General features: G+C 42.9%; 1 protein-coding gene across 1 annotated transcript in view; it reads right to left on the bottom strand.

The window, feature by feature from the left end:
* Nucleotides 1-26,932, bottom strand: part of EPHB1 (EPH receptor B1) — a 419,047-nt gene that overhangs the window by 102,707 nt on the left and 289,408 nt on the right. Inside the window, exon 5 of the mRNA XM_054595535.1 lies at nt 15,739-16,074. Coding sequence (XP_054451510.1) covers nt 15,739-16,074 — 336 coding nt within the window. The remainder of the gene's footprint in view (nt 1-15,738; nt 16,075-26,932) is intronic.

Here is a 26,932-nt window from a genome sequence, read left to right as displayed (position 1 = left end):
TTTCCATTCTCCTCAAATATTCAACCCCAATACTTTCCCTTCACTCTGGAGACTTATCAGGAGATAAGTCTTCCCAAACTTATCTCCTGCTTCACAGAGAACACAGAAGCCTGAATATCCAACAGCATAAATAATACATTGACTCAGGTGCCTAAAATCTCCACAAATCATGTCTGCACAAAGCTGAACCCTCCTTCCATGGACACCTTCTCTGAACATTTCTTGAGCACCCTGACATGTCTCCTATGTATTTGTAAACCATCCTTTCTTTCTCTGGCTTTGGTTTCTTTGCCGTCCCCATTGGCTGCCCGAGTGACCTGCACAGGAAGGCTGCTCACTAAGCCAAATTTCCAGTCCCCTTTCTGAGAACCTACAGCCCTATAAGAACACAGTTCCCCTGTACCCCTCAGGCATTGCTCCCTTCAACCCAACCCAAGAGTCCTGCCTTCCTGCCTAGCTATGGCACCTTGTCACTGAGCCTCAAGGCTTCCTATTGTGCTCAGACCTTGGTGTGTTCCTCCTGCATAGCTGCCTTCCTTGCCCCCCACCAGTCCTCATCCTGCACCCTCATCTCCTTCCAGGACATCAGATGAGCCAACAGACACCAGAGGCCCTGTCTCCACCCAGCCTCCTGGATACCTACCTCCTCATGAGCTTCCCTCCCCACATGCTAACCTGTTCCTGCAAACAAATGGCAGCCTGCTAATTTATGAGGCACCACCAGACTGTGAACATTATGTAAGGCCAGGCAGGACATCCTGGAACAAAGGACACCGTGCTGGGGTGCAGGGGTTACTGGAGGAGCGAGAGCTGGTCTTTCCCCTCAGGAGCCCTCAGTCTATCAGAAGAAATATGGCATATGCACATAAAAAAGGAAAGTGCATTCATGAACTCATTGTGCCTTCCTTATAACTAGTACAGTTCACAGAAGGACAATACATATGTCAGGATCCTCTACGGTGCAGAAAGGCTCACAAGGGGCACAAATGAGCACCCTCAGTTGTTATGGAGAGATAAAGCCTTTGCTCTATTGAGAGAGAAAGGGGTGGGAGGGAAGGGAGGGAGCGGGGGAGGGAGGGAACGGGCAGGAGGGAAGGAAGGAGGGAGGGAAGGAAGGAAGGAAGGAAGGAAGGAAGGAAGGAAGGAAGGAAGGAAGGAAGGAAGGAAGGAAGGAAAAGATACATTTAAAGGGTGCAAATCTATAGCTCAGGTCTCATAAGGAAACTGAATCCAAGGCCTGGGCAGGGGCGGGGGGGTTGGCAAAGAGTCTTCCTTGCACTGGAAAATATCTGTGGTCCAGCATTGCCTTTATTTACCCAGAACATTTAATGTGCTTCCCCCCACCATCTCTCACATCCGCTCAGAGAAGATGTTAATTTTCTGAAATTAAACACTTAGCTTGATTACTGTTTTGTTAATTGCTGCATTCAAAAACCCCTGGAGCTCTTGCTGTTTAACATGGATGGTGCTGTGAAAATGATAGGCACAGAGTTGGCGTGCAGGTGGACAGACAACAGCTTTGGAATGCCATCCCAACTACCCACAACTGTGCTTGCTCAGGCAGCTGGGTCCCTGCATGTGTGGGACTGGGTCAGGCCAGGTCATAGCAGGTGCCTCTCATGGGGCCATGTTTTGGGAGGACAGTGCCCCCAGGAAGTCCCAAGTCTCCCCAACATCTGGGAGAATGTAGGGGCTTGACTCCAATCAGAGCACCAGCCCAAAGATGCTTAAGGAAGGAAGACCACAGAGAGAACTCAAGCTGCACCATTTGTTGATGCCTGAGTAGTTTAAGAAAGACTGCATCATTTATTCATACATTATTTGATAATTTATTCAATTAATATTTATTAAATGCTATTATTTCAGGTACCGAACTAGACACTGTGGAATGAGCTAATATGATGGATACAGGACCTGCTCTCTTGGAGATTACAGTTGGCTCATGGATTGGACACATCACCAGGACTCCTCCTCCTTCCTCCCCATGTTGCCATGGTCACAAGCAACTATCTCCTAATCCAACTGTAGGTGCCTTCTGCAATGAGTGTTATAACAATCTCATTTCGCCTTTGAAGAGGGTAAGGGGCTTACTACAATCTTACTACCAGGAGTCCCATTTTCACTTAACAAGCCAAGTAGTTAAAAAACCATCTGGTCCAAGAGGAGGTGAAATGAGAAAATAAGTGTCCTCTTGTCATCCTCACAGGGATGCAGGGTGGGCATTCTCAGCCGTCCTCCAGCTGTTAGCAGCATGGCTAACCACTGTTCAGGATCTAAAACAGTGAGAATTCCCTCGCCCAACCACTGAGTGGCCCAGCAGGTGTATCCATCCACATGAAGTTCAAATTGGTCAGTCAGTGAGCAATAAAATATCCCACCCAACACTGTCACCATATAGCAACAACCACCACAGACTGAAATGCTCTCTAGCAACATGTGATTATGTTCTAACTTTTGCAAAGTGAGAGCTGGTGCACTGAAGACTGGGAAACTAAGAGCTCAGCAGAGGACCCCTGGAGTCCCTTTCCAGCTAGTCACCTGCTTACGTGTAACATTTCTGGGTCTCTCATCCCAGTCTCCCTGAGTGCTGTGGACTAGAATGCAGCCCCATAAGGCACAAGTTATTGTGTGTTGTTTGCTACTGTGTCCCCAGTGCCTGGTGCAGGGCATAATGCACAGAAGGCCTCAAAAAATATTGAATCAATGAATGAACAGTAACAGCAACCAGTGAGTCAGCATGTGGGAAGTAGTCACAAAGACTGTGTTTAGTGAATAAATACAGTTCAGTTAAAGTGCACAAACAAATGGACCCCTTTGAATGCGACTGAAACTCATAGTGTTCTCAGAGGATCATTCCAGAATCATTTTTAAATCATTCCCTCCAGCTTTCCTTCTAGGATTCACAGAGGAGGAAGATACCTAGTCACCTAGCTGACCTTAGAGGGATCTTCTGGCCACTGTGGGCTACCATGACATATTCTGATCGCCACACATCAGCCAAGAATTTGTATACTAAATCATGTGTAGAAGAAACGGGCAAATATTTATGAAGTGTCTCTGTGCCTAGTGCTATGCGGCCCCTTCCTCATGAGGTTGGGGTAGGTGAGAAAATCTGCTTCTCTGCAAAGCTCACCATGTAGTACAGAGCCCCAATGTTCCCTGGGTGGAAGCCACAACTTTGGTCATGGGCAGTGCTATATGCTGATTTGCTCAGCTCAGCAGAAAACACACCATCATTTTCAAATGGTCAGGATTTTTCTGATGCCACTTGGAAGTTCATTCTCAATGCTAAGGCTTAAGAAACAATAAAAACAACCTTTTTAGAATTAACAATGAGAAGAAAGCAATGAAATTGGATTAAGAAGAGTGAAAATTTCATTTACTTAGGGTTTGTAAACTTTTCTTTATTAACTTTAACAAAAGTTTTCTTTGAAGTCATTCCAGTCTTTTTAAAGTTCTGATTCACTCCTTTCTCTGCACTGGAGCAAATTTTGCCTGTTAATTTCCAATGAGACCAGCCCTTAAAAATGAACTAGTTTTAGCATATGGATCTTAACACTCTAAATTTTTGCAGGCAGCAGTGTAATATTGTTTTAATATTTAATTTTGAGATTTACATAATATCTTTCCTCCAAAGAGCTCAATATATTGCAATATCATAAAATTCCTTTCATATTCAAAGATTATTCTTTATGCATGCAAATACTATATTTAACTAAGGAATAATGCAAATTAGGTGATGTATTCAGAGAAATTGGTGAGCTAGATAATTCTTTTGTAGAAAAAGTAGTGTCTCTGAGTAACTTTAATTGTCTAGGAACGTCAAAAATGTCTTGGCTTCCGGTCAAGATGGTGTTATAGGTAAATGTGGTACCCACACCCTCCCACAACCATATCAAAGTTACAGCCAAACTACAGAACAACTATCATTCAGAACTGCCTGGAATCTAGCTGAACAGAAGTCCTACAAGTAAAGATATAAATAAGAAGCCACATGGAGACTGGTAGGAGGGACAGAGACACAGAACAGACTGGTCCCACACCCACGTGTGGCAGATAAAAATTGGGAGGGATATCTCAGGTTCCCCCCTGAGGAGCAAGGTAACCCAACACTGCACCAGGCCCCCAAGCCCAGGGTTCTAGTGTCAGAAAGAGAAGTCCTCATAATTTCTGGCTGTAAAAATTAGCTTGGATTGTTGTTGAGTGAAACAAAGAGCCTGTGAAGTCCCAGGCATTCCTCTTAAAGGGACCATACATGGACTTACTTGGACTCACTCACTCTAAGCTTCAGCACTGGGGCAGCAGCTCAAAAGGCACCAGGGACACAAGGGGAGGAAATGAACTGTCTGGCTTTGGGGAAAGAGCTGGAGAAGCAGCTTTCTCCCAAATAAAAATGCTGGCAAAGGCCAATGTTTCTTTTCTGAGGCCTCCCCCCACAAAGCTGACAGGTAGGTACCGTATTGTAGACTCCATCAGCCTGGCTCAGACTGTTCACCCTGCCCTAGTGATTCCCTGAGACATTGCCCCACCTGACTTGCACACTACCTAAGGTGTTTCCAGTGGCTCTTCCATATGAAGAGCATGTCTTGGCTTATACTTCAGACTATCTTAAAATTTCTTAAACAAGCAGCATCTGGCCTCAGTATACCCCATACCTCTCACTAAGTGGTCCCAGGCCCAACACTAGAGATAGTCAGCTTTTGTTTGCATCTTGGCCTCTCCTGGGTACTTCCAGGGCCAACATAAGTAGTAACCATTTACAGATCATTTGGTAGCTCATACTAGGTGGCCCCACGCAGAACACAAGTGGTGGCTGACCTTAGCCTGCACCTCCTGGGAGGCCTCAGAGCCAGTGTACCCAGTAGACAGCTTTAGACCATGTTTAAGCACCACCCAACCACCTCCACAGGGACACACTCAAGAGACAGGCTCAGCAGGCACCAGAGCCCTGCTGAAGTAAGTCCTGCTCCATAGGGTGGGCACTTGCATAGCAAATCCTCCACTGTGGTCACAGCCAGTGCTTACAGAAGATTGGCCTGGGGGTAATCCTTCCCACTGATGTACCAATAGCAATCAAAGCTCAACTGTAACAGGAGGGTGTACTGAGCCCACACAAAGAGGTACACCTGGAGTGCCCAGCTCAGGTGAACAGGGAGGCTGTGCCACTACACCCAACAAGACACCTACTACCACTTTACCAAACCTGGGAGATAGCTGCCTTCCTAATATATAGGGAGGCTGCCAAAATGAGTAGACAAAGAAATCTCTGTCAAATGAAAGAATGGAACAAAACTCCAGAGGAAAAACTTAACAAAATGGAGAAAAGCAATCCACTAAATGCAGAGTTCAAAACGCTGGTTATATGTACGCTCAATGAACTTAGGGGAAGAGTAGAATAACCTAGTTAGAACTTCAACAAAGATATAGAAAAAATAAAGACAGAACTAGAAAACATAAAAAGAGTCAGAGATGAATAATACACTAACTGAAATGAAGAATACATTACAGGGAATGAACAATGGAGTAGATGAACAGAGGATAAAGTCAGAGATTTGGAAGATAAGAAAGCAGAAAACATCCAATCAGATGAGCAAAAAGAAAAAAGAATCCAAAAAAATAAGGATAGAATAAGTAGCCTCTGGTACAACTTCAAGCATACAAACATCATGGGCATGCCAGAAGGAGAAGGGAGAGAGCAAGGAAATGAAAGCCTATGTTTAAAAAAAGGATGGAAAGCTTCCTTAACCTGGTAAAGAAAATAGACATACAAGCCCAGGAAATGCAAAGAATCCCAAACAAGATGAACCCAAAGAGGCCCACTCCAAGGCACATCATAATTAAAATGCCAGAGGTTAAAGACAAAGAGAGAATCTTAAGAGCAGCAAGAGAAAAGCAGTTAGTTACCTACAAGGGCGCTCCCATAAGACTGTCAGATGATTTCTCAACAGAAACTTTGTAGGGCAGGAGGGAGTGGCAAGAAATTTCAAAGTGATGAAAAGCAATGACCTACAACTAAGATTACTCTACCCACTAAAGCTATCATTTAGAATCAAAGAACATATAAAGAGCTTCCCAGACAGGAAGAAACTAAAGGAGTTCATCACCACCAAACCAGTATACATGAAATGTTAAAGGGTTGAAGAAGAAGAAGACAAAGAAAATGACGGAGAAGGAGGAGGAGAAGAAGTAGGAGAAGAAAATATGAATAATAAAGTGTCAATAAATATATATCTATCAACAATTGAATCTAGGAAACAAAAATAAGTGAACAAGCAGAAAAGGAACAGACTCACAGAGAACATTTTGGTGGTTGCGAGATGGGCGGGGGCTGGAGGGATAAGTGAAAAAGATGAAGAGTTTAAGAAGTACAAATGGTAGTTACAGAATAGTCACAGGGATGTAAAGTATGACATAAAGAATATAGTCAATAATATTGTCATAATTATATATTGTGTCAGATGAGTATGAGATTTATTGGGATGATCACTTAGTAAGTTATATAATGTCTAATCACTGGGTTGTACACCTGAAATTAATATAATATTGTATGTCAACTATAATTAAAAATTTAAAAAATAAAGTAAAAAGAAAGATTGCACTAAAAATCCAAGGGATGGATTTTATGGTGTATAAATTATACTTCAATACGATTGTTTAAAAAGCAAGAAAAGGGGAGAATCAAGATGGTGGAGGAGTGAGTGGAAGTCACACTGACCTCCTCCCAGGACCAACCTGGAATTACAACTAAATGGTGGAGAAATCACCTGGAACAAACAACTGAACAATGGCGAGAGAGGAGCCTTGTAACCTCGGAGACAGATGAATCGGCTTTAGTGCAATCTAACTGGTACAGAGTGCGGTGCAGACCTGAGACGGCAGGCGGGGTGCTGATGGGCGGCAGCACCAGAAGGATATTGAAACGGCCAGTCGGATCCCCCCTGAGAAGAGTAGAGTCTAAACCAAAAGTGGGGATCTCTAGCCTACAGCACCAGAGCCCAAAAGATACACAGAAAACAGTCAGTTGCGAAAAGTGGCAGGGTTGCTCTCTGCTACAGACAGGTGGCTGAAGATGTAAAGAACTGTTTAAAGAACCAATGCATAAATTTTTATTTGCAGCCACTTACCCTGGTCTCCAGCAAAGGTGAGGGAGAGTGGGCTAGAGACACCTGAGGAGAGACTTGGGAAAGAGGCTTTGGGAAGAGAACTGAGAGAGTAGCCAATGGGATCTCAGTGCTGATTCATCCCCCATGTGGCAGTGGCCATCTTGCTCAGGTGGAGACCACTCCCCCTGAGTGGCACCAGCGTCAAAAACCCAATAGCCTGCCCCCAGGTAGGATTCCATCCCCCCTGTGCTGTCTAAGCTGCCTGCTGTGTGCGGAGTGGCAGCCACAGACAGTAGATCCCTGGCTAATGGCACAGAGACATGTGGCGACACTTGAGGAGAGACTGGGGACAGAGGCTTTGGGGAGAGAATGGAGAGAGTACCTGGCAGGATCCCAGTGTGGACTCCTCCCCCATATGGCAGCAGCATGAGTGGACCCAATAACCCCACCCCCAGGAGGGACTCTGCCCTGCCCTGAGCTGTCTAAGGTGGCTTGCTGAGTGCAGAGTGAATTGATTAACAGCTGAAGGAGACAGCCACAGACAGTAGATTCCTGGAAGTCTCAAACAGACTGCCTAAGGTCAGGCAGGGTCAACATCTGACATCATCAGAGGCAGATCCAGAAAGTAAAAACAGTGGTCTCCAACCATAGAAGTTCACACCACAAAGTCAGGAGATCAAGACATATCAACTTAAGAATCAGAATTAGGAGTCTCACAAATAATGGGAAGACAAAGAAATATGCCCCACTTGAAGGGAAAGGAGCAATCCCCATAAAGAAAATTAAATGAAATAGAGGCAAGTAAACTATCAGATATTGAGTTCCAAACAACAGTTCTAAGGAAGCTCAATGAGTTCAGTGAGCTCAGAGAGAATTACCAAAAACTACAGGGAAACTATGAGGAACTTACTGCAAACTATATCAGCATGAAAAAGGACATAGAAACTATCAAGAAGAGATAGAGGAAATGAAGATTACAGTTTCTAAACTGAAGAATATGGTAGAAGAAATCAAAAGCAGGCTAGATGAAGCAGAGGATCAAATCATTGAACTGGAGAATAAGGTAGAAAAAAGCTCCCAGAAAGAGCAAGAAAATGAAAAAAGACTCAAAAAGAATGAAGAGACATTGAGAGAAATGCAGGACAACCTGAAACATTCATCATAATATCCGTATGATAGGGATACCAGAAGGAGAAGAGGATGAGGAAGGGATAGAGAACCTGTTTGAAAAAGTAATGATGGAAAACTTCCCCAACTGGAGGAGAGAAAAAGTCACACAAGTCTAGGAAGTACAGAGGGTCCCATTCAAGAGGAACCCAATGAGGCCCACTACAAGACACATTATCATTACAATGGGAAATATCAAAGACAAACAGAGAATCCTAAAGGAAGCAAGGGAGAAAGAGGTAGTAACATATAAGGGAGCCCCGATATGGCTAGCCACTGACTTCTCAACAGAAATACTGCAAGCCAGAAGGGAGTGGCAAGAAATATTCCAAGTCATGAAAAGCAAAGGCCTGCAACCAAGACCGCTCTACCCAGCAAGGCTCTCAATTAAAGTGGAAGGTGAAATAAGGAGTTTCCCAGACACAAGAAGGCTAAAAGAATACACCTCCACCAAACCAGCATTGCAAGATATGCTAAAGGGACTGCTTTAAGATGAAGAAAATGATTCTATGAGTACCCAGTTCCTTTCACAGTTGCCAATACTTGATATTACCAATATTTTTCATACTCATTAATCTGATTGTGACAATCATGTTATTTTAATTGTTCCTTTACTATTTGTTGAAACTAAACCTGTTTTTGTATATTTCTTGCCTATTTCTATTATTTTTTTTAAAAAAAGCTTTAAATGACTTTTTGGTATTCTTTATCTATTTTTTGATTAAAGGTTTGTAGAAGTTTTTTTCCCTAAAAAAAATCCTAATTAATCCTTTTTTAGATTTATTGCAAATACTTTTCTATTCTATTTCTTATCCTTTAACTTTTTTATATGTATATTACTATATAGTTAAATGTAATATAGTCATATTGTCCATATTTACTTTATAACTTCTGGGTTTGAATACTTTACTTCAGGTCATGAAAAATATTAGTTCTATTTTCTTCTAAAACTCCTTAGATTCTACATACTGATTTTTAACTCACGTGAATATTTCTTGTACAATGTGTGAAATAGGGCTCTATATTTGTTTTATTTCAAGTAATAGTGGTCCATGCACCTTATTTGTTGAATAAGCCTTATTTTACCCACTGATTTGAAATACCAACTTAATCATATACTATATGTTAGATATATATGTTTGTCTCTAGAATGCTCATTATATTTCATTGATCTACTTGATTATTTCTGTGCTGGTGTCATGTTGGTTTAATTGCTGAGACTTTATAATGGTTTTAAATTTTTTTAATATTTTATAATTGACTTTGACATTTAAAAAGTAAATAAAATCTATCTGCATTTAAGAAAGAGAGAAAGAGAGAGAGAGAGAGAGAGATGGAACTCCTACCTTTTGCAACAATGTGGATGGAACTTGAGAATATTAAACTAAGTGAAATAAGCCAGTTGATGAAAGACAAATACCGTATGATCTCACCTGTAAGTGGACTCTATTCAACAAAATAAACCACAGGCACGGAAACATGGAGCAGACTGAAAGTCACCAGAGGGGATGTGGAAAGAGGACAATGGTGGAAAGAAGGGGAAGGGACTAGACAAAGAACATGTATGAATGACCCATGGACATGGACAACAGAGTGGGAATTGACTGTGGGAGCGGGGAGTAGGGTGGGATGGGTGGAGGGCGGTAAAGGGGTAAAAATTGAGACAACTATAATAGAATAAACATGATGTATAAATTTAAAAAAGCAAGAAAAGTACCTTAAAGATGGATAAACTATAGGGGCTTGTGGTTATTAACAGAAATAGTGTATGCATTTCTGAAACGCAGTTAGGTAATGCATTGTGTCTGTGTTGTGGACACAGTGGATATGTTAGTATTTCACATGCAGTCGGCACAACAGGCCCTACGTGAACTGTGTGGAATATAAATGTCAGCTATAAAACTGCTGATGGCATCATGAAAGTAAGGGGGAAAGGGTTGTTTCTACAATCACACAATGAGGAAAGACAGACAGGCTCCTCGTAGCAGCAGATCAGCCTGTGCCAGGTACACAGGCTCTAGCTCCACTCTTGTCCTCATCATCAACTCATTGGGATGCAGACTTTGCTGCTCTCTTTTCTGATGCTCACCCCTTCCTCAAAGAATGGACAAACCAATACCTGTCATTTATCTGATGTGGATGACATCAGTCCCAAACAAACAGACTGAGAAACCTTGGAAAGAAATAGCCTAGGAAGAAAAAAATCCAAATTGCTCTCTGGCTCAGGACATAGTCTTAGAAATAAGGCTCATTCCCCAGTCCACAGCATGGTTTACAACATGATTTCCTATCCTATCTCATTTGATTGTCACAATAGCCCTAAGAAGCAGATGTCATTACTCATACTTTAAGGTTGAGAAAGGAGGGATCATGGCAGTTCAATGAACTTGCATGGTCACATGATGATCAGAGAGAGGAACCAACCCCAGCACTCCCCGGATGTGCCACCATGAGCCCAAGAGGTGAGGAAGGTGACGGCCCCACGGTGGAATGAGACTGAGACAATGCGACATGCTCACCTTTTGAGCCTGTGTAAATTGGATTAGCCTTCTGAATCAGCCAATAGGCCAAATCCAGACTTGGATTTGTTAGGTTTTCAAATAGTTTAAAATTTTCTAATTAGCTGTCAACAGTTTAATTTGGATTTTCCAGCTTTAGTACCTGGCACCATGTGCTGGAGCTGAATAGTGGCTGCCCTTATTCTCTTCAGTTCCCTGTAGTCCCCACCACTCCCTATTGCCTGACACTTGGCCCTGCTTTGTTGCTTCCTTTTTCTTGCCTTCCTGGCCTCATGGGTCTTTGAGTTTGTTCTTTCTGGCTTAGGTGGTCCTAAATTCACTGACTTTATCTTGTTACAAGTTGACTTTATAGATATGCTCCTTTGATTTGTCCTATTTTTTTTTTCAAGATTTCCTCAGAGATCCCCTTCCCCAACTCTGACACTCTGAGGCTAGCTGGCAGAAAAGAGAAGTAAAGTTTGTCATTCACTTTAATTCTCTCTGACAGCCAGATGATCCAGCCATCAGTCTGAATCTGGGGCTAGGTGCCAGAGAGTGACTGCGAGAGTTAGTGGAGATAACAACCTAGCTGCAGATCCCTTGGCCACTGAAACAGACAGAGTTCCACCTGATCTGGTCTATTTTAAACTCAAGACAGCTGCATTGAGAGCAAGGCTGCATCCCTGAAGACCTCACATAAATCTGAGCTTGCATAATTCATGACCAACCCTGACCAAAGATGATGGACATTTTTTTTTTGACAGCTAAAGTGGCCCAGCTATGTGACAATAGCTTGGAGAGAGCTTACAACTTACATTCTTACCATAATGTGATTTTTGATAAGTCAAAAGATAAAATAGCCACAAACCTGAGTTTAATACCCAGAAACATCATTTGTGGGCTGTGAGATGCTGAGAAAATTCCAAAAGCACTCTAACTCCAGTTTCATATGACCCACCTCATCTTGTAAAGAAAGAGCATGGTAGGAGCTTGGTATATTGGAGACACTAAAAAATAATAGTTCTTTGTCATGGCTGGGAAAGGATTGTATCCTGAAACTCTCCAAGTGATACAAGATCCTGAGTAGTCTGACTATGTGCAAGCCTGAAGTCATCATGGAAGGAGTTAGAGACTCTGGATCAAGATTCAGTTGATTCTTTGGTGTTTCCCAGTCATGCTTCCCTCTGTGGGGAGAACTGTACCTACTATGTGCCCAATGGGCCAAAAGATGATTACAAAATCTCCTATATTCTCCTAGAGGTCTAGATTTTCTCTGATGGACTGAAACAAAAAATAACCCTTTTCTTGGATACCTAAAAGATAGCTGCCTGCCTCCATTGGTGGGGATCATGAGAGCAGCACAGTGTTCTCATGTGGCATGTCTGGGCAACCCTGAGAAAGAAGAGATGACAGTCCTGTGTCTGGTGAACAGTCAAAACTGTACCCCCAGCCAAAGATGTAGTCCATTGCTCATAAACAAAGGCGGATTAGCCCAGAGCAGCAAGAAGCTGCCTAGAATAACATTGATGTTAATGAGCATCAGGCTTCAGATCAAGTACAAAATAAATTTGTCCAAATTATATTCTTATGTGACCCTTACATCCATTGTCAAGACCCAATTCACTTTGGGAACAACTTGTGTGCTTCCAACCAAAACATACCTATCTCCCATCTCAATCCAGAGGCAGGGGACAGCCTTCTATGGTTCAGTGTCACAGAGAGAACAGGGGCTACACAGTGAGGTCCCCTCCTCTCAGTAGGTTAGCATTGGTTCATCCTGGAAAACCCCTCCATGCTCAAAGGATATGAAATAGAGAGCCGAAAGGGAGAGCCCACCTTTAGGGCAAGAAACAAGAATGCAGAAACAGAGGTAGTATCCTGTTGACCCCCCTCTAATACCAGAATCTCCAAAATCCTTTAAGCCTCTGCTTCCTTACATGAAAAATGGGAACAATAAGCCCAAGTCAAAGGGTAAATATGCGATCAAATGAGTCCATGTATTCCATAATTCTTTGTCAACTCAAAAGAAACACCAACATGAGGTGTTAACTATAATGAGTATTACCTGCTCCTCAGTTAGGACCCACTAAATCGTCCGCAGCAATTTCTGTTTGGGCAGTTTCCAGACAATTGATTCTGGACTGCTCTTGGTCAAATTTTTTACCTGCCAACTACCTACTAATGACCCAAACAGTAGGATGATGGTGTCCACAGGCAATGATGAGGTGGCCACAGACTGCACACTATACCATGAGGTTGGGGTGCAGAGTTTGACATGGATCTCACCTAGCCTGGGAAGGGGTGAGACATGTTATGACTTACTGGTGATACCTGGGTTCATCCCTTCATGGACCTTAGTCATTAGAGTTTGTTATGATGACTGTTAATTTAGTCTCTCTTTCATCTCTTTATAAAATGTAGCTTCTATTCATGTTTCTAAACTGTTCCTGCAGAGGTACAGGCCCAAGTACTTATTTTGAAGGTTCTCATTTTTAAAAAATCATCTATTGGTTGCCCTGGCCAGGTAGCTCAGTTAGTTAGGACATCATCCTGATATGTAAAAGTTGTGGGTTTGATTCCTTATCAGGGCACATACAAGAATCAACCAATGGGTGTGTGGATGGGTGGAGTGGTGGGTTGATGTTTCTTCCTCCCTCTCTTTCTCTTCCTTCCTCTCACTCTCTAAAATCAATAAAAAATAAATTATTTATTGGTTGAAAATAATTTGCATTCACATATAGATTCACCAATGCAGTGTGATAGCACCATGTTCCTCATAGCCCTGCCGTCTGCAGACTAGGAACCACTGATCAACTTGACATTTATTTTATAATAACCATGTGCCACTAAGAAGCAGTCGAACACTTCTCTTATTATTGTAAACTGTCTGACACCCAGATTCCAGAATTCCCAAAGGGAAATCATAGATTGGAAGGTGACACTGGGGCTGGGACCACAAAATCAGGGAAGGTTAAGAACACAGGGGGAGGTCAAAGGCCATGAGAATGGGTGAGAATAAAAATAAATATTTTGAATGTTGGCAATGCAGGGTCTCTTGCAGGAGTCCTGGTCTCTCAGCTCCACTGCAGCCTGGGAAGGTGCAGATGGCAAGACAAGCAGATGGGCAGGTTTGGGAATAGCAGGGTAAGGGAAGGGAGGGGCAGAAATCAAAGCAAACTGATATAAGTGGCAGTTTTGTTCGCACATGCTTAGAGAGAGAGAAAAGACAGCCAAGCCCAGCATAACATGACAGCCTGGCAGGATTATTATTCCCAGAAGCTGGGACACTAAAATATTTCAGCCAGTTTTCTGCCTTAGGCTCTGCAAGGGAAATACAGCTAACAAAGGCTGCCCATGTTACATGCTCAACATGATGCCGAAATTACCATTTCCTTTTCTTTGGGTAAGACGAATTGTCACAACCTTTGTCTCCATGGCACCAGCACAGTGGTCACCAGCTGGAGGCTCCCACACTTCCCCTCTTATTTTCTCACTACACATGTATGCATGTAAACACGTGACCATACACATACATACAAATATGCACACATGAACACACACACTCCCAGCAACAACGCAGCCATCTGGACAGCCATGCTCTTCTATGACATCTTTTTTCTCCTCAGTTCTGACAGCTTAAACCCAAAAATCATCTGCTATCAGAGATGCCTGGTATTGAGAGGCAGGATGAGCTGAGGATGAGAAGGTGAAGAGTAGAAGAGGATGGAGTAAGAAAGAGGAGGTCAAGAAGGGGGCGATATATGGAGGGAGAGAGAGAGAGAGCCTTGGCTCCTGCTAGTTCACTAACAAATGTTCCTTTTGGAATTTGTTGATTGAGAAAAATCCATAATTGCAAATAAGATCATGGTACATTGTCCATGACCTTCATCACTGCCTATAATGTGATGTTCACATCCCTTCTTCAGCCTTGTACCATCCGCTGGGGAGAGAGTGCTCATTTCTCACTAACTCCCTCAATAATTCCTGTGTGTGTATAGCACATGGTGCTCAGAGGCACCACCTTGGAGCTTTGTACTCTGGGTCTATGTCCTGCAAATTCCTCAGTTAATGAGTTTCAGGGGAGTAAAAATGGTGTCCCAGTATCACTGTATTCCTTGCAGTGTCTAATCCACATCTTGGTGTAGAGTAGATGCTAATCATTGTGTTTTAATAATGAGTGAATAAATAAATAAATAAATAAATGGGTGAATAAATGTATGAGGGTATTGGTTAAATGGATATAATAAGAAAAAGATCGTTTTAGGAGCTGAAAAGTAATGAAAAGGTCAGAAGAGTAAGAGATATAGAAAAAAAGAGAAGATAATGTGTTTTGAGTTATACATGCCACAAGGAGGTACTGGTTATCAGGAATGATCTATTGTCAATTATCTGAGGTCTGTATAACAGGGTAGCATTCATCTAAGCAAGCTATAAAGAAGAATGCACTCTTGAATTAAATGGGTTTAATTGAAAAGTAATCTATGAAGGCAACACTGATGCCATCACACAATTACTGGGAAGTTTCTGTCACTGGGCTTTCTAACAGAGTGGCACTGGTGTTCTTAAAACTGCAGGGCTTCCACCCATCCATTTGCCCATCCATCCATCCATATGTACACCTGTTTTTCCACTCACTACCCATCCACCCGTCTGTTCATCTATCAATCCAAGGGCATTTTTTGAGCCACAGCTGGATGCAGAGGACTGGGTCCTACTCTGGTTTGGATATACATCTTTGCTTTTGTGCTTAGCCCAAGAAAATAACTCAGAATTCAGTTCCTTTTCACAGGTGAAACATTACACCTATTTCCTCTTTGGCCACAAATGCCTATTACTCAACAACTTCACTCCTGGGAGGAGGGCTGGGGGCAGACTAACAAGCTGGGTGGGACTGCAGCTCTGTTCCTGTACAGATATGGGAAAAGAGCCAACCACACTGAAAGAAAGAAGAGCAGAGACTCCAGACTTACCAGCTTGGTTTGTGGTAATATTGACAGAGACGTGCTGTGGGGGGAAGGGGCTCTTGCTGGAGACTCCATTGACGGCCTGGATGTCGAAGGTGTAGGGGGTGTGTGCCCACAGGCTGCTGATGGATACTCGGCACTCGGTCAGGCCCAGCTGCCTCGGCACAAACTCCACATTGTCATCACAGCGGGAGCAGCTTCGGCGGTCTGCCCGACACTTTTTACATATGATGTTGTAGGTCACATCATCCCGCCCACCTGTCTCCCTTGGTGGGTGCCACTCCAGAATGATGGATGTTTCGTTGACAATTGAGATGACATTTCGGGGACCTGATGGAACACCTGTAAGGAGATAAAAAGAAAAAATGGCCCAGTGAGGCTGGGAAGGAGCTTCCTTGCCCAGCCTTTCTCTCTCTACCTTCTCTGTGTTCCCATCCTCACCACACGCATGCATTCCCTTCACTCCTTTAACCCAATTGCCATGCTTCAAACTATCCTGAGAAAAAATGGTAAACAGAAATGACAACCTTTCCCAAGCCCCCTTTCAGTCATTCCCACTGGGTTTCTCCTCTCAATCATGTGTGCCAGGGAGAGGAGGATGCAAAAACATGGGTTCAAGTCTTTTTGTTCTTAAGACTAAGCCATATCTTCCAACCAGCTTTAATATCAATGATATGGATGTACGTTAGACACTTATTGGATTCCTTCTGCTTTCTTAATTAGTGTAGAATTCAAGGATTGAGGGGTATGAGTGGTCAATCAAAAACCCCAACATATCCTCACATCCTGCACAAAATCTCACACAATTTGAGATCTGTGTGGTGTGTGCATGGTCGTAGGTGTGTTTCTCTGTAGGGAGGCTGCTAGAACACTTGAAGAGATGACTATTCACATTGCACAAGCTTTGGTACATGATAAGAAGCAAGGTTGGTGGGAGATTCACACAGCCACTGTGTTTGACCCCATGACACATGAAGAACATTTGTTCCTGACACTCTGCTAGCTCATTTGCATGCATTTAATCCCCTTATAAATTTTACTGGGAAGATAAAATAAGTAACTTAATTTTATAGAAAGAGAAACTAAAGCTGAGAATGGGATCTGATTATAGATCTTGTGGTCTGTAAGAACTAAAGTCAGTATGGACACGCATACCTGCCTGATTCCAAAGCTTACGTTCTTAACTATAGCCCTGTGCTGCCCACTAGTAAAACTGGCTACCTTTTCCTATTAAGGAAAAAGCCATCTCCAACCCCAAATTTACACTAACAGTGTACTCCAAATGTAAATGGTGGTCAGATTACATGAAATTTGAGCAGATTCTCTCTCCTACAAACTAGTCAGGCTCGCTGACATTCAAGAAGAGAAGCCTCTTCCCTCTGGACAGCTCTGTCTATGGCTGTTGTTCTCACTCTGGCAAAGGTTGAAATGCTTTGTTGAAAACTCTAGGAAGCCTGGTACTTCACAGAAGGGGCAAAATGTTGCTGGATTAAAGACCACAGTGTTGAGCAATTTGAGGTTAAGTTGGAGAATCTCCTGCCCCAAAACAGAACCGATCACAGCCTCAGGTTCCCAAGCTGAGCTCTGCATCTCCCCAATGTCTAACTGATGGAAATGAATCCTGCCCGGAAGCCCCCCTTCCAAATGCTAGGTCTGCTAGAGCAGCCGATCCATGTAGTAATGCATTCAGAATTCACACACGTGACTGTTGCCAGCTGAACGAAGACATGTGTAAAGTGGTTCATGCTGGAGACAGGAATCAAATGCCAACACACAAAATGAGGGAATAACAACAAGGTCGGGGGGCACCAGGGAAGGATTCTGTGTTGAACCAGTCAACAGCCAGCAGCTAGAGCAGAAAGCAAATATTAAATCGAATTCTATTAAAACATGAAAGAAAATCAGTACTGTACTACATAAAGCCCATTAGGCCTGAGCTAAAGCACAACTTTCACGCACATTTGTGACAGGGCAGGATTCATGAAGCATTTTTACCAAAGTCTTGAAATAGCATTTAAGAACGCCCCACCCATCTGCCTGGGGATAAACATCCATCTCTTTACACATCAGCACACAGCCAGCACTGGGAGGGCGGTCAGCACCGCCCCAGGTGGGCTCTTCCTTGGCTGGGCCAACCTCTCCTCCCACTGCACTATTCACTAACACCTGTACTGGCCCGTGCCTGTCTGGGATATGTCTGTTTGTTCAGACTGATAAGACTCAGACGACAAGCTCCCAGGGCTCAGCGTCATTGTTGTCTGTCTCACTTTCACAGCGGACAGCCCAACCTGAGCCATAGGCCACTGGTTTTCCTACTTGTAAATACATTCACTGAGTGTTTGCTCTTTGCTAGGCATGGGGCAAATTCTTTAACAATGTTATTTTATTGCATCCTCAGGACATCCCGAGGCTGTCACTCAGAAAGCAGCTTTGGACAGAGGAGCAGAGGCAAGTACTGTTTGAGAGACTGACTACCCATCCCTCCCACCCAATAACCCAACTCCTCAACTAATTCCTCACTCCCTTGACCTTCAACTTCACCCTCTTCACAACTCCAGCTTCTTCACTTAAACTTGCATTAGTTGTTGCTATTTTAAAACTAAAGCATTGTCAGCTGGCATATCTCATTGCATGTCCTCTCTTCTTCACTCTCCAGCCAAGCTTTCTTAAGTAGAGTCACACTTGGTGGCTTTCTTCTCTCCCTGCTCTACCAGCTGTAGCCTGGTTACGTCCCCACACAGCTGTCATGCCTGCTTTCCCTTTTGGCCTCCTACTTGACAAGTTTAAGGAACACAATTTAGTCCTTAACTCCCTTGACACCCTGTGTTGTCATCAGCCAGGCCATAGGAGTCACATCTTCTGTGTCCCATGACACACATCTGTCAGCTCCATCTCGTTTTCCTAAGATCTTTCCTTTCCTCTATACCCCTACCACCTCATAACAAAGGGCTTCATCAATTTTCCTGCCCTATTGCAAAATCTTCCTGATGAATTCTCCAATATCACTTTGCAGCTCTTTCATCCATTCTCATCTGCCACAGTGTGAGCTTCAAAACACACTTGGGAGTCACAGAGTTCCTCTGCTCAAACTCCAACTAATCAAAGGTTGACCCTCCTGTCCACATCTTTGAGTCTCTGTGTAGTCTTGCCGCTCTTGATCTCATCTCTGGCCCCTGGACCCTTGCTTCTCTTAGCATGGCCAACAGGAAGATCCTTGTGATTGCCTGTGCACACTAAACTCTCCATATTCCTGAGCTTCTGCACAGTGTTCTCTTCTCTGTCTGGAATTCTTTTCCTCCTCTATACTTAACAGACTCTTACTCAGCCTTTAATGTCCAGCACCCATTTGTCAGGAGGTTTCCCCAATGCCTGCTGTCATACACCCTCCATCCCTGTGGGCTTCCAAAGCTCATTTTGGCTGCCTAACTCCATCCCATCATTGCACTGTGATGGCATCATCCTCTGTCATCCTCACCATGAGTGGCCTCCTCGGGGGCTGCTGGTTTGCTTGCCTCTGTGATTCCTATGCCTCAAATTTACCGGAGGAGGCCCCTTCCACCTGGTTTTTGACCTCTGCTCTGTACACAAGGCTTCAGGTCACATGTGTGTACCCCTCTCCAGCATGAGGCAGGATGTCCTGCTGTGGGGGGGATGGAAGTACAACAGTGGCAGCAGTGAGGACCCACTGTTTGTGATTCTGAGTGGTAGGGGCTTTGGTAGAGATAAAGGTAGCAAGTGAGGAGCTGTCCCTTATAGGGAGACCCAGCACTGCCCATTTGCTCCCCACTCAGAATGAAAAACAGTGGGTTTCCAGAAAGGACTTTCATGTTTATTGAGAAACAGCCTGCATACGAAACAAACACTTCTCATCCATGGCTGCATTCCAGAGCAAATGTGTCTTGGAACATGGATGGGGGTCTGTGGGAGCTGTGGTTGTTGAGCCCAGGACTGCGTAAATCTGAATCCTTTCCTTCCGAGAAGCAGGAATAGACATGGATGGCCTTTCCTTGGCAAGTGGACTCAGAGAACTTGGAGGACCTGAACACGCCCAGCAGTGTGTTCTTCACCACTCACCTCCTCCCCAGCGTGTGTCTTGTTACCTCAAAGCTCAGCACGAGCCTGGGTTCACAGTGCATATCTGTGGAGGCAACCTGAGTCTGGCCGCAAACAATGACTGGAACCCCATTCATCATTCATTCATTCACTCATTTTCACTCATTCACTTCTTTAACAAATACTCCCTGCACTGTTCTAGGAACCTAGGAGATAGGAAAAAGCTAGACAGGAAGGCTTCTGCTCCCATGGAGCTCAACATTCTGGTGAGAAAAACTGACAAGAAAGAAGGAAATAAGGAGATAAATGAGGTGATTTTAGATAAGAATAAGTGCTAAGAAACAAAAAATCCCCCAGGCTCAGACTGCTTCCCAACAATGAGTACATAGATCCTGCCCCTGTACCCACGAGGCCTGCTTGAGGCAGAGAAAGCCAGGGCCCAGGGTCTGGGTGGCAACAGTGATGGTGGTCCCAGGTCTGTGCTCAATGGTCCTGGTGATAAGAGCGCATTCCTGCAAGTATGCTGATCAACCTCCCCAGTGCCTGAATGAGTCTGACCAGAGCAGGTTGGGCCTCTGAATCAATCTCCCCACAGGAAGGTAGTAGGGCCACTTCCTACCTATCCAGGCAGCACTCCCTGGGCTTGGGGCCCTACCCCTGCAGGAAATCTTTTTCCAGAACCAGGGCCCCCAGCAACATCCTCAGGAAGGAAGCCAGTTGAGACCAGACAAAAATGTGTAATGGGGAGTAGTAAAGAGGGACGCCAGAAGGAGAAGAAAATCTGCTATCTTCTGCAAAAGTCCTCAGAAAGTGTAGTGGCAGGGCTCAGAGCCTGGGTCTCCTTGTCTAAGCCTCCTGCTGCTCTGGTGTTCACATTCAGGTTTTTCTTAATTATATACAGGCTTTGGGAAACCTCGCAGACCTGTTGCTACAGTTACTATTGATAGAAGCTTCCTGCTAACAAGGCTAGGAAAACTCAGTCCTTTTAAAAGATGAGAAAACTGTTGAGCTATGATTCTCTGGGTGGAGGAAACATGGGTCCTGATTATGGGGATGGGGCTCTGTGTCTTCCAGGATGTTCCTGAGAGGTTGGCTCAGCCTGTGAGGAGCATAGTTGGCATCAGGACCTCAAGAAGTTAGAGAAAAGATCCTTCTAGAGCCACTGGGTTAGCTCAAGTGTTGCTATATTGAGAGAGAATCTCCCACTTCTTAATGTGATTTGAGACAGATTAAAAAAAAAAATGGAGAGTCAGAGTGGGTGGGAGAGAGTTGGTGAGTTTGTTTGTAGGCATTAAGCTAGAAGTAAGATTACTGCTGAGTAATCAAAGGGAAAATTTGCTGAAGATAGGTAAGCCCCAAAGCCAGTTCCTTCACCGGGAATCTTAATAAGGCCAACCTCCTAGTCTCAGAGATTAGATGTGAATTTCAGGTCTGCCCAAGGTGCAGCGCAGGCAGTGTCCAGTTAACTGTGTTTTTCCACAGCCAAGGTCTGTGTCCTTGGACTCCTCCCCATGGGCAGCTGGTGAGGGTGACAACCATGGTGAGGCAATGTCCTCCTGGGAGACCCCTTGTGCTGCTCTGAAACTGTGCTGCTCTGCAGAGATAGGGTCCTTCCCATTGTGTGCATGGTTCCTTGCGGATCTGATGAAAGAAACTAAGCTTTTTCCAAGAAAAATGGGCATATATTCGAAAACATGCATAATTTTTCAGAGACCCCTGGTGAGTCTCTGAAATCTGCCAATTGAATGCTCTAAATGTTCACAGCAACCATGTTCAAAAATATTCTCTTGTTGGCAAACCTTGGGAAAGTAAACTTCTAAGCCTTAATTTTCTCATCTGAAAAGTGGTAGTTTTGTGGATTTAATTAAATAATGTGCCCAATGAGTTTAGCATGTGGCTGGTGCACAGAAGAACTCAGTAAATGTCAGATGCTATCATTAGTAGTATTATTTTCACTATTGGAGGATCTGGAATCCTGAAAATTCATCTAATTAATATGGATCTAATTCTGCCATTCCTTCCTAAAGCTGAAACCCCATACACAGAACTGTGCTGAGCACTGTCAAAGCCATGAATATATAGCTTATAACCAGTGAGATTGGAGAACCCAGATCCTAGGAATTGAGAACACATATGATTAAGGGTGAAAGTGAGTGATACAGACACAAAGAATTAAAGCTATTTCAAAGAAGGTAAGATCAACACAAAACAAAATATTCAGAGATGGTGTCTGGGGGTCCTGTCCACAAGGTTGAAGCTATAGTTGGGAAGAAGTGCACCTTGGAAGCTATCTGCCCTAATCTATATCCTCCAGGCCACCTACCCCCTGCAAGAAGACTCAGGAAGAGGTAGACCCTTAGTCATGGGCATGGAGTTGTGTATCCAAAATGATTCCAAGTCTTTTGGTTTATAGCCTCTGTGTGCACCTCCACAGGCATACCTCAGAGATATTACACACTCAGTTTCAGACAGCTGCATTAAAGTGGGTACTGCAATAAAGTGAGTCACACAATTTTATTTTGGTTTTACAATGCATATAAAAATTATGTTTTCAGCATACTGTAGTGTATTAAATATGCAATATCATTATATCTAAAACAATGTACATACTTTAATTAATAAATACTTTATTGTTAAAAAGTGGTAACCATCATCTGAGTCTTCAGAGATATCCTAATGCTTTTGCTGGTGGAGGGTTTTGACTCATTGTTGATGGCTGCTAACTGATCAGAGTGGTGGTCGCTGAGACTGGGGTGGCTGTGGAAATTTCTTAAAAGGGGACAACAATAAAGTTTTCCATGTCTATTGACTCTTCCTTTTATGGACAATTTCTCTTCAACATACCAAGCTGTTTGATAGCATTTTACCCATAGTAGAACCTCTTTCAAAATTAGAGTCAGTCTTCTCAAACTCTGCTGCTGATTTATCAGCTAAGTTTATATAATATCCTAAATCCTTTGTTGTCATTTCAACAATCTTCAAAGCATGTTCATCAAGAGTAGACTTCATCTCATGATACCACTTTCTTTGCTCATCTATAAGAAGCATCTCCTTATCTATTCAAGTTTTATAGTGATATTGCAGCAATTTTGTTACACCTTCAGGTTTCACTTCTAATTCTAGTTCTCTTTTTATTTCCACCACATCTGCAGTTACTTCCTCCACTGAAGTCTTGAACCCCTCAAAGCCATCCCCATGAGGCTTAGAATCAACTTCCTCCAAAGTCCTGTTAATGTTGATGTTTTGACATCTTCCCATGAATTGCAAATAACTTAATGAATTCTAGGATGGTGAATCTCTTCCAGAAGGTTTTTAATTTACTTTGCCCAGATCCATCAGAGGAGTCACTTCTCTATGACAGCTATAGCTTTATGAAAAGTTTTTAAATAATAAGACTTGAAGTCAAAAATTACTCCTTGATCCATGGGCTTCAGAATGGATGTTGTGTTAGTAGGCAAGAAACCAACATTACTATCATGTACATCTCCATAGAGCCCTTGGGTGACCAGGTACATTGTCAATAAGCAGTAATATTTTGAAAGAAATATTTTTTTTCTGAGCAGGGGCTTAAAATATTCAGTAAACCATGTTGTTAACAGATGTGCTGTCATCTAGGCTTTGTTGTTCCATGTAAAAAGTACAGGCAGAGTAGATATGGCATAATTCTTAAGGGCCCTAGGATTTTCAGAATGGTAAATGAGCATTGATTTCCCTTGAAAGTCACCAGATGCATTAGCCCATAACAAGAGTCAGCCTATCCTTTGAAGCATTGAAGCTTGGCATTGACTTCTATTCTCTAGCTATAAAAGTCCTAGATTGCATCTTCTAAAAGTCCTAGATTGACTTCTATTCTCTAGCTATAAAAGTCCTAGATTGCATCTGTTTTTTGTCTATATTGAAAATATGTTGTTCAGTGTTGCAACTGTTATTAATTATGTTTACTAGATCTTCTCGATAACTTCCTGCAGCTTCTACATCACCATCTTGGTGCTTTATCTTGCACTTTTATGTTAGGAAAATGGCTTCTTTTCTTAACCCTCATGAACTAGCCTCTGGTATCTTCAAGCATTTCTTCTGCGGTTTCCTCATCTCTCTCAGTCTTTATAAAATTAAAGAGAGTTAGGGCCTTGGTCTGTTAGGCTTTCACTGAAGGGAAAGCTGTGGCTGGTAAGAGCTTCTATCCAGACCACTAAAACTTTCTCTAGATCAGCAATAAGGGTGTTTTGCTTTCTTATTATTTGGGTGTTCACTGGAGTAGCACTTTTAAATTCCTTCAAGAACTTTTCCTTTGCATTCACAACTTGGCTATTTGGTGCAAGAGGCTTAGCTTTCCACCTATCTCACTTCTGATATGCCTTCTTCACTAAGGGTAAACAGTTCTAGCTTTTGATTTTAAGTGAGAGATGTGCAACTCCTCCTTTCACTTAGATGCCATAGTAGGGTTAATTGGCCTAATTTCAATACTGTTGTGTTTCATGGAATAGGGAGGCCTGAGGAGAAGGAAAGAGATGGGAGAACAGCTGGTTGGTGGGACAATCAGAACACAATCATTTATGGATTAAGTTCATATTCATATATGGGTATGGCTCATGGCACCCCAAAACAATTATAATAGAAGCATCAAATATCACTGATTAGAGGTCACCATAACAAATTGATGAAAAAGTTTGAAATGAGAATTACCAAAATGTGACACAGAGATGGGAAGTGCACTAATGTTGTTGGGAAAAATGGCACCAATAAATTTGCTCAATGCAGGATATTAAAAAAACCTTCAATTTGTAAAAAAAAAAAAAAAAAAAAAAAAAAGGCAATGTCTTCAAAGTGCAATAAAGTACAGTAAAACAAGGTATGCTTATACATATGACTCCTGGCATCCTCAGAAGTGGTCTGGCTTTGACATGGTGTTTGGCCTTGTTCTTCCTCCACCTCTGGGCAAGAAAACTCCTTCTTTGCTCCTACAAGAAATTGTGTCCCATACACAATCTCCCTTTAGACAAAAGATGTGAGCTATGGACTGGGAATGAGTTAGGAAGGACATTTGATATTCAAGACTCCTAAATATTGTAAGTCAAAAATGCAGAGAGGTAATGTTCTCATGGCTGAAAAGAGTCAACATTGTATCAGCAGTTTGGAAAATTGACTGCATATTTCATTGTGGACTGAGCTATGAGGGCATAGAGAAGGAGACTAGAAAAAGATATTAGGGGTAAGAATGGTGAAATAAGAGTGGTGCAAGGGGCCAGGAAGACATGAGAGGAAGTGGTCCAGGACTGGTCATTAAAAATTATTGTTCTAGTCCTAACCAGTGTGGCTCAGTTGGTTGGTGTCCTCCTGCAAAGAAAAAGTCAGCAGTTGGATCCCTCGTCAGGGCACATGCCTTGGTTGTGGGTTCTGTCCCTGGTCAGGGTGCATAAGATAGGCAACTGGTTAATGTTTCTCTCCCTCACTTTCTCCTTCCCTTCCCCTCTCTCTAAAAGTAAATAAATAAATAAAATATTTAAAAAATATTGTTCCAACTCTCTACCCATTGCTCACTGTGAAATAGCTACTTAAATCATGTTTCAGTGATTGAAAGGCTTCCTGAAGAAGGGAGATAAAATCTTTAAGATTTTACAGAGAGATAAGTGTCAAGGAGTAGATACAGACAAGAAATAGAGGCTGTAGAGGTTTGAATAGGTCTTCTATGAGGTAAAATATGCAGAAAATCAAGTCAGGGTAGTTGTTATGTCTTTGCCCTTAATGCAGCATATAGGGCTGGGAACAGAGTGGATTCAGAAATGTGATAGAGTCATAAAATAAACATGAAGTCAGCTTCATGTACAATTGTGTTTGTTCTTTAGTAACTGGTTATTTGAAAATTATGTCAAAAAAGAAAAGAAAAACAAACAAGTGCCTCTTTACTCTTTCAAGCTGCCTTGTGTAGCTATGACACTCCCTAGACTATGTTCAGCTGTCTCTCTTTCCCTTCCCTTTTTGCATTTCTTCCAGAGACACTAATTTTTCTTCCATTATTCCCTCACTAGGTGCAGAAATTCCTGGGAGAGACAGGAAAAGATGACCATTGTCCCAGAGGAAAGGGTTGTGATGGGTGTACCATGCCGGTTTAGGACCTTGGAGAAGGCACAAGCCCACATGCTCCCCACACTTTTCACTGAGACTTCCTTGATGGTACTGGGGGAGCTCCTAAAGATTCTATGTCAGGCACTAATAACAACACAACTAACTACAGGAATCCATGGCAGCAAGTGTTGTCAGTTCTTATCAGTGTGGGATGGGGGGCTGTTTAAAGCCATATCAGGAAACCAGGAGTAAGTTATCAGGGACCTGTAGAAAGCAGTGGCATTAAAATAAAGATTGTTGAGGCATTCTCCCTTCCATAGCGGAACCTTAGAGAAGCTTGGGATTTGGTGAAGAAACAGGCCAAGGACTGTCTACAATTTGTGAATAATGAGCAACAGACATTTGAAGCACTGTTTTGCTTAATGTGAAGGTGATGGTATCTGATGTGTCCCTTCCAAAAAGGGACTTGTGCTGGGGGCCTGAGGCAGCAGGGGTTGGAAGACTGAGTAGTACCTATTCGTTTGCAAGCTAGGACAACCCTGGTTCCTCATCTCAAAATGCAGAAGTTCCCCCTTGGGCAAGGAAGAGAGGATGTTGAAACCTAGAGAAACCATGTTGCTTTACTTTTCCTAACTGCCCTGGAATCCCAACATTCCAATTTTATGCCACCTTTGGAATCAGTTTAAAATGAGCCCCAGGGACATAGGTTTCCTGTGGACAGACACCTGTGCCATCTGCATGGACGTCAGGGGGACAAGGCTTTGATTTACTGAAACCTGTTCATTTCATGCCACTGAGTGAGTGATTAATGTCAGTAGTTTGCCTGGAGTAGATTTCTACAAGAAATGTCTGGGGAAGATGGTTTTGGTTTCCATTTCAATGGAGTTCTTTATGGAATTTAGAATTTTGTATTAATAGTACACCCTCTAACCAAAATACTGTCTTAGCCATCTTGGTACATTACTTAATAAAATCTAATCTTCCTAACACTATCAGGTAGGAACTGTTATCCCCATATTACATTCGAGGAAATTATAGCTCAGAGATATTAAATAACTTGTCCACATCACATGGCTGGTGAGTG

Source organism: Pteronotus mesoamericanus, unplaced genomic scaffold (genome assembly GCF_021234165.1).
Source record: "Pteronotus mesoamericanus isolate MK-2021 breed Mesoamerican mustached bat unplaced genomic scaffold, CSHL_Meso_final scaffold_54, whole genome shotgun sequence".
NCBI classification, from domain to species: Eukaryota; Metazoa; Chordata; class Mammalia; order Chiroptera; family Mormoopidae; genus Pteronotus; species Pteronotus mesoamericanus.
The sequence above is the reverse complement of the archived record's forward strand: the minus strand, read 5'-3'. Positions and strand labels throughout refer to the sequence as shown.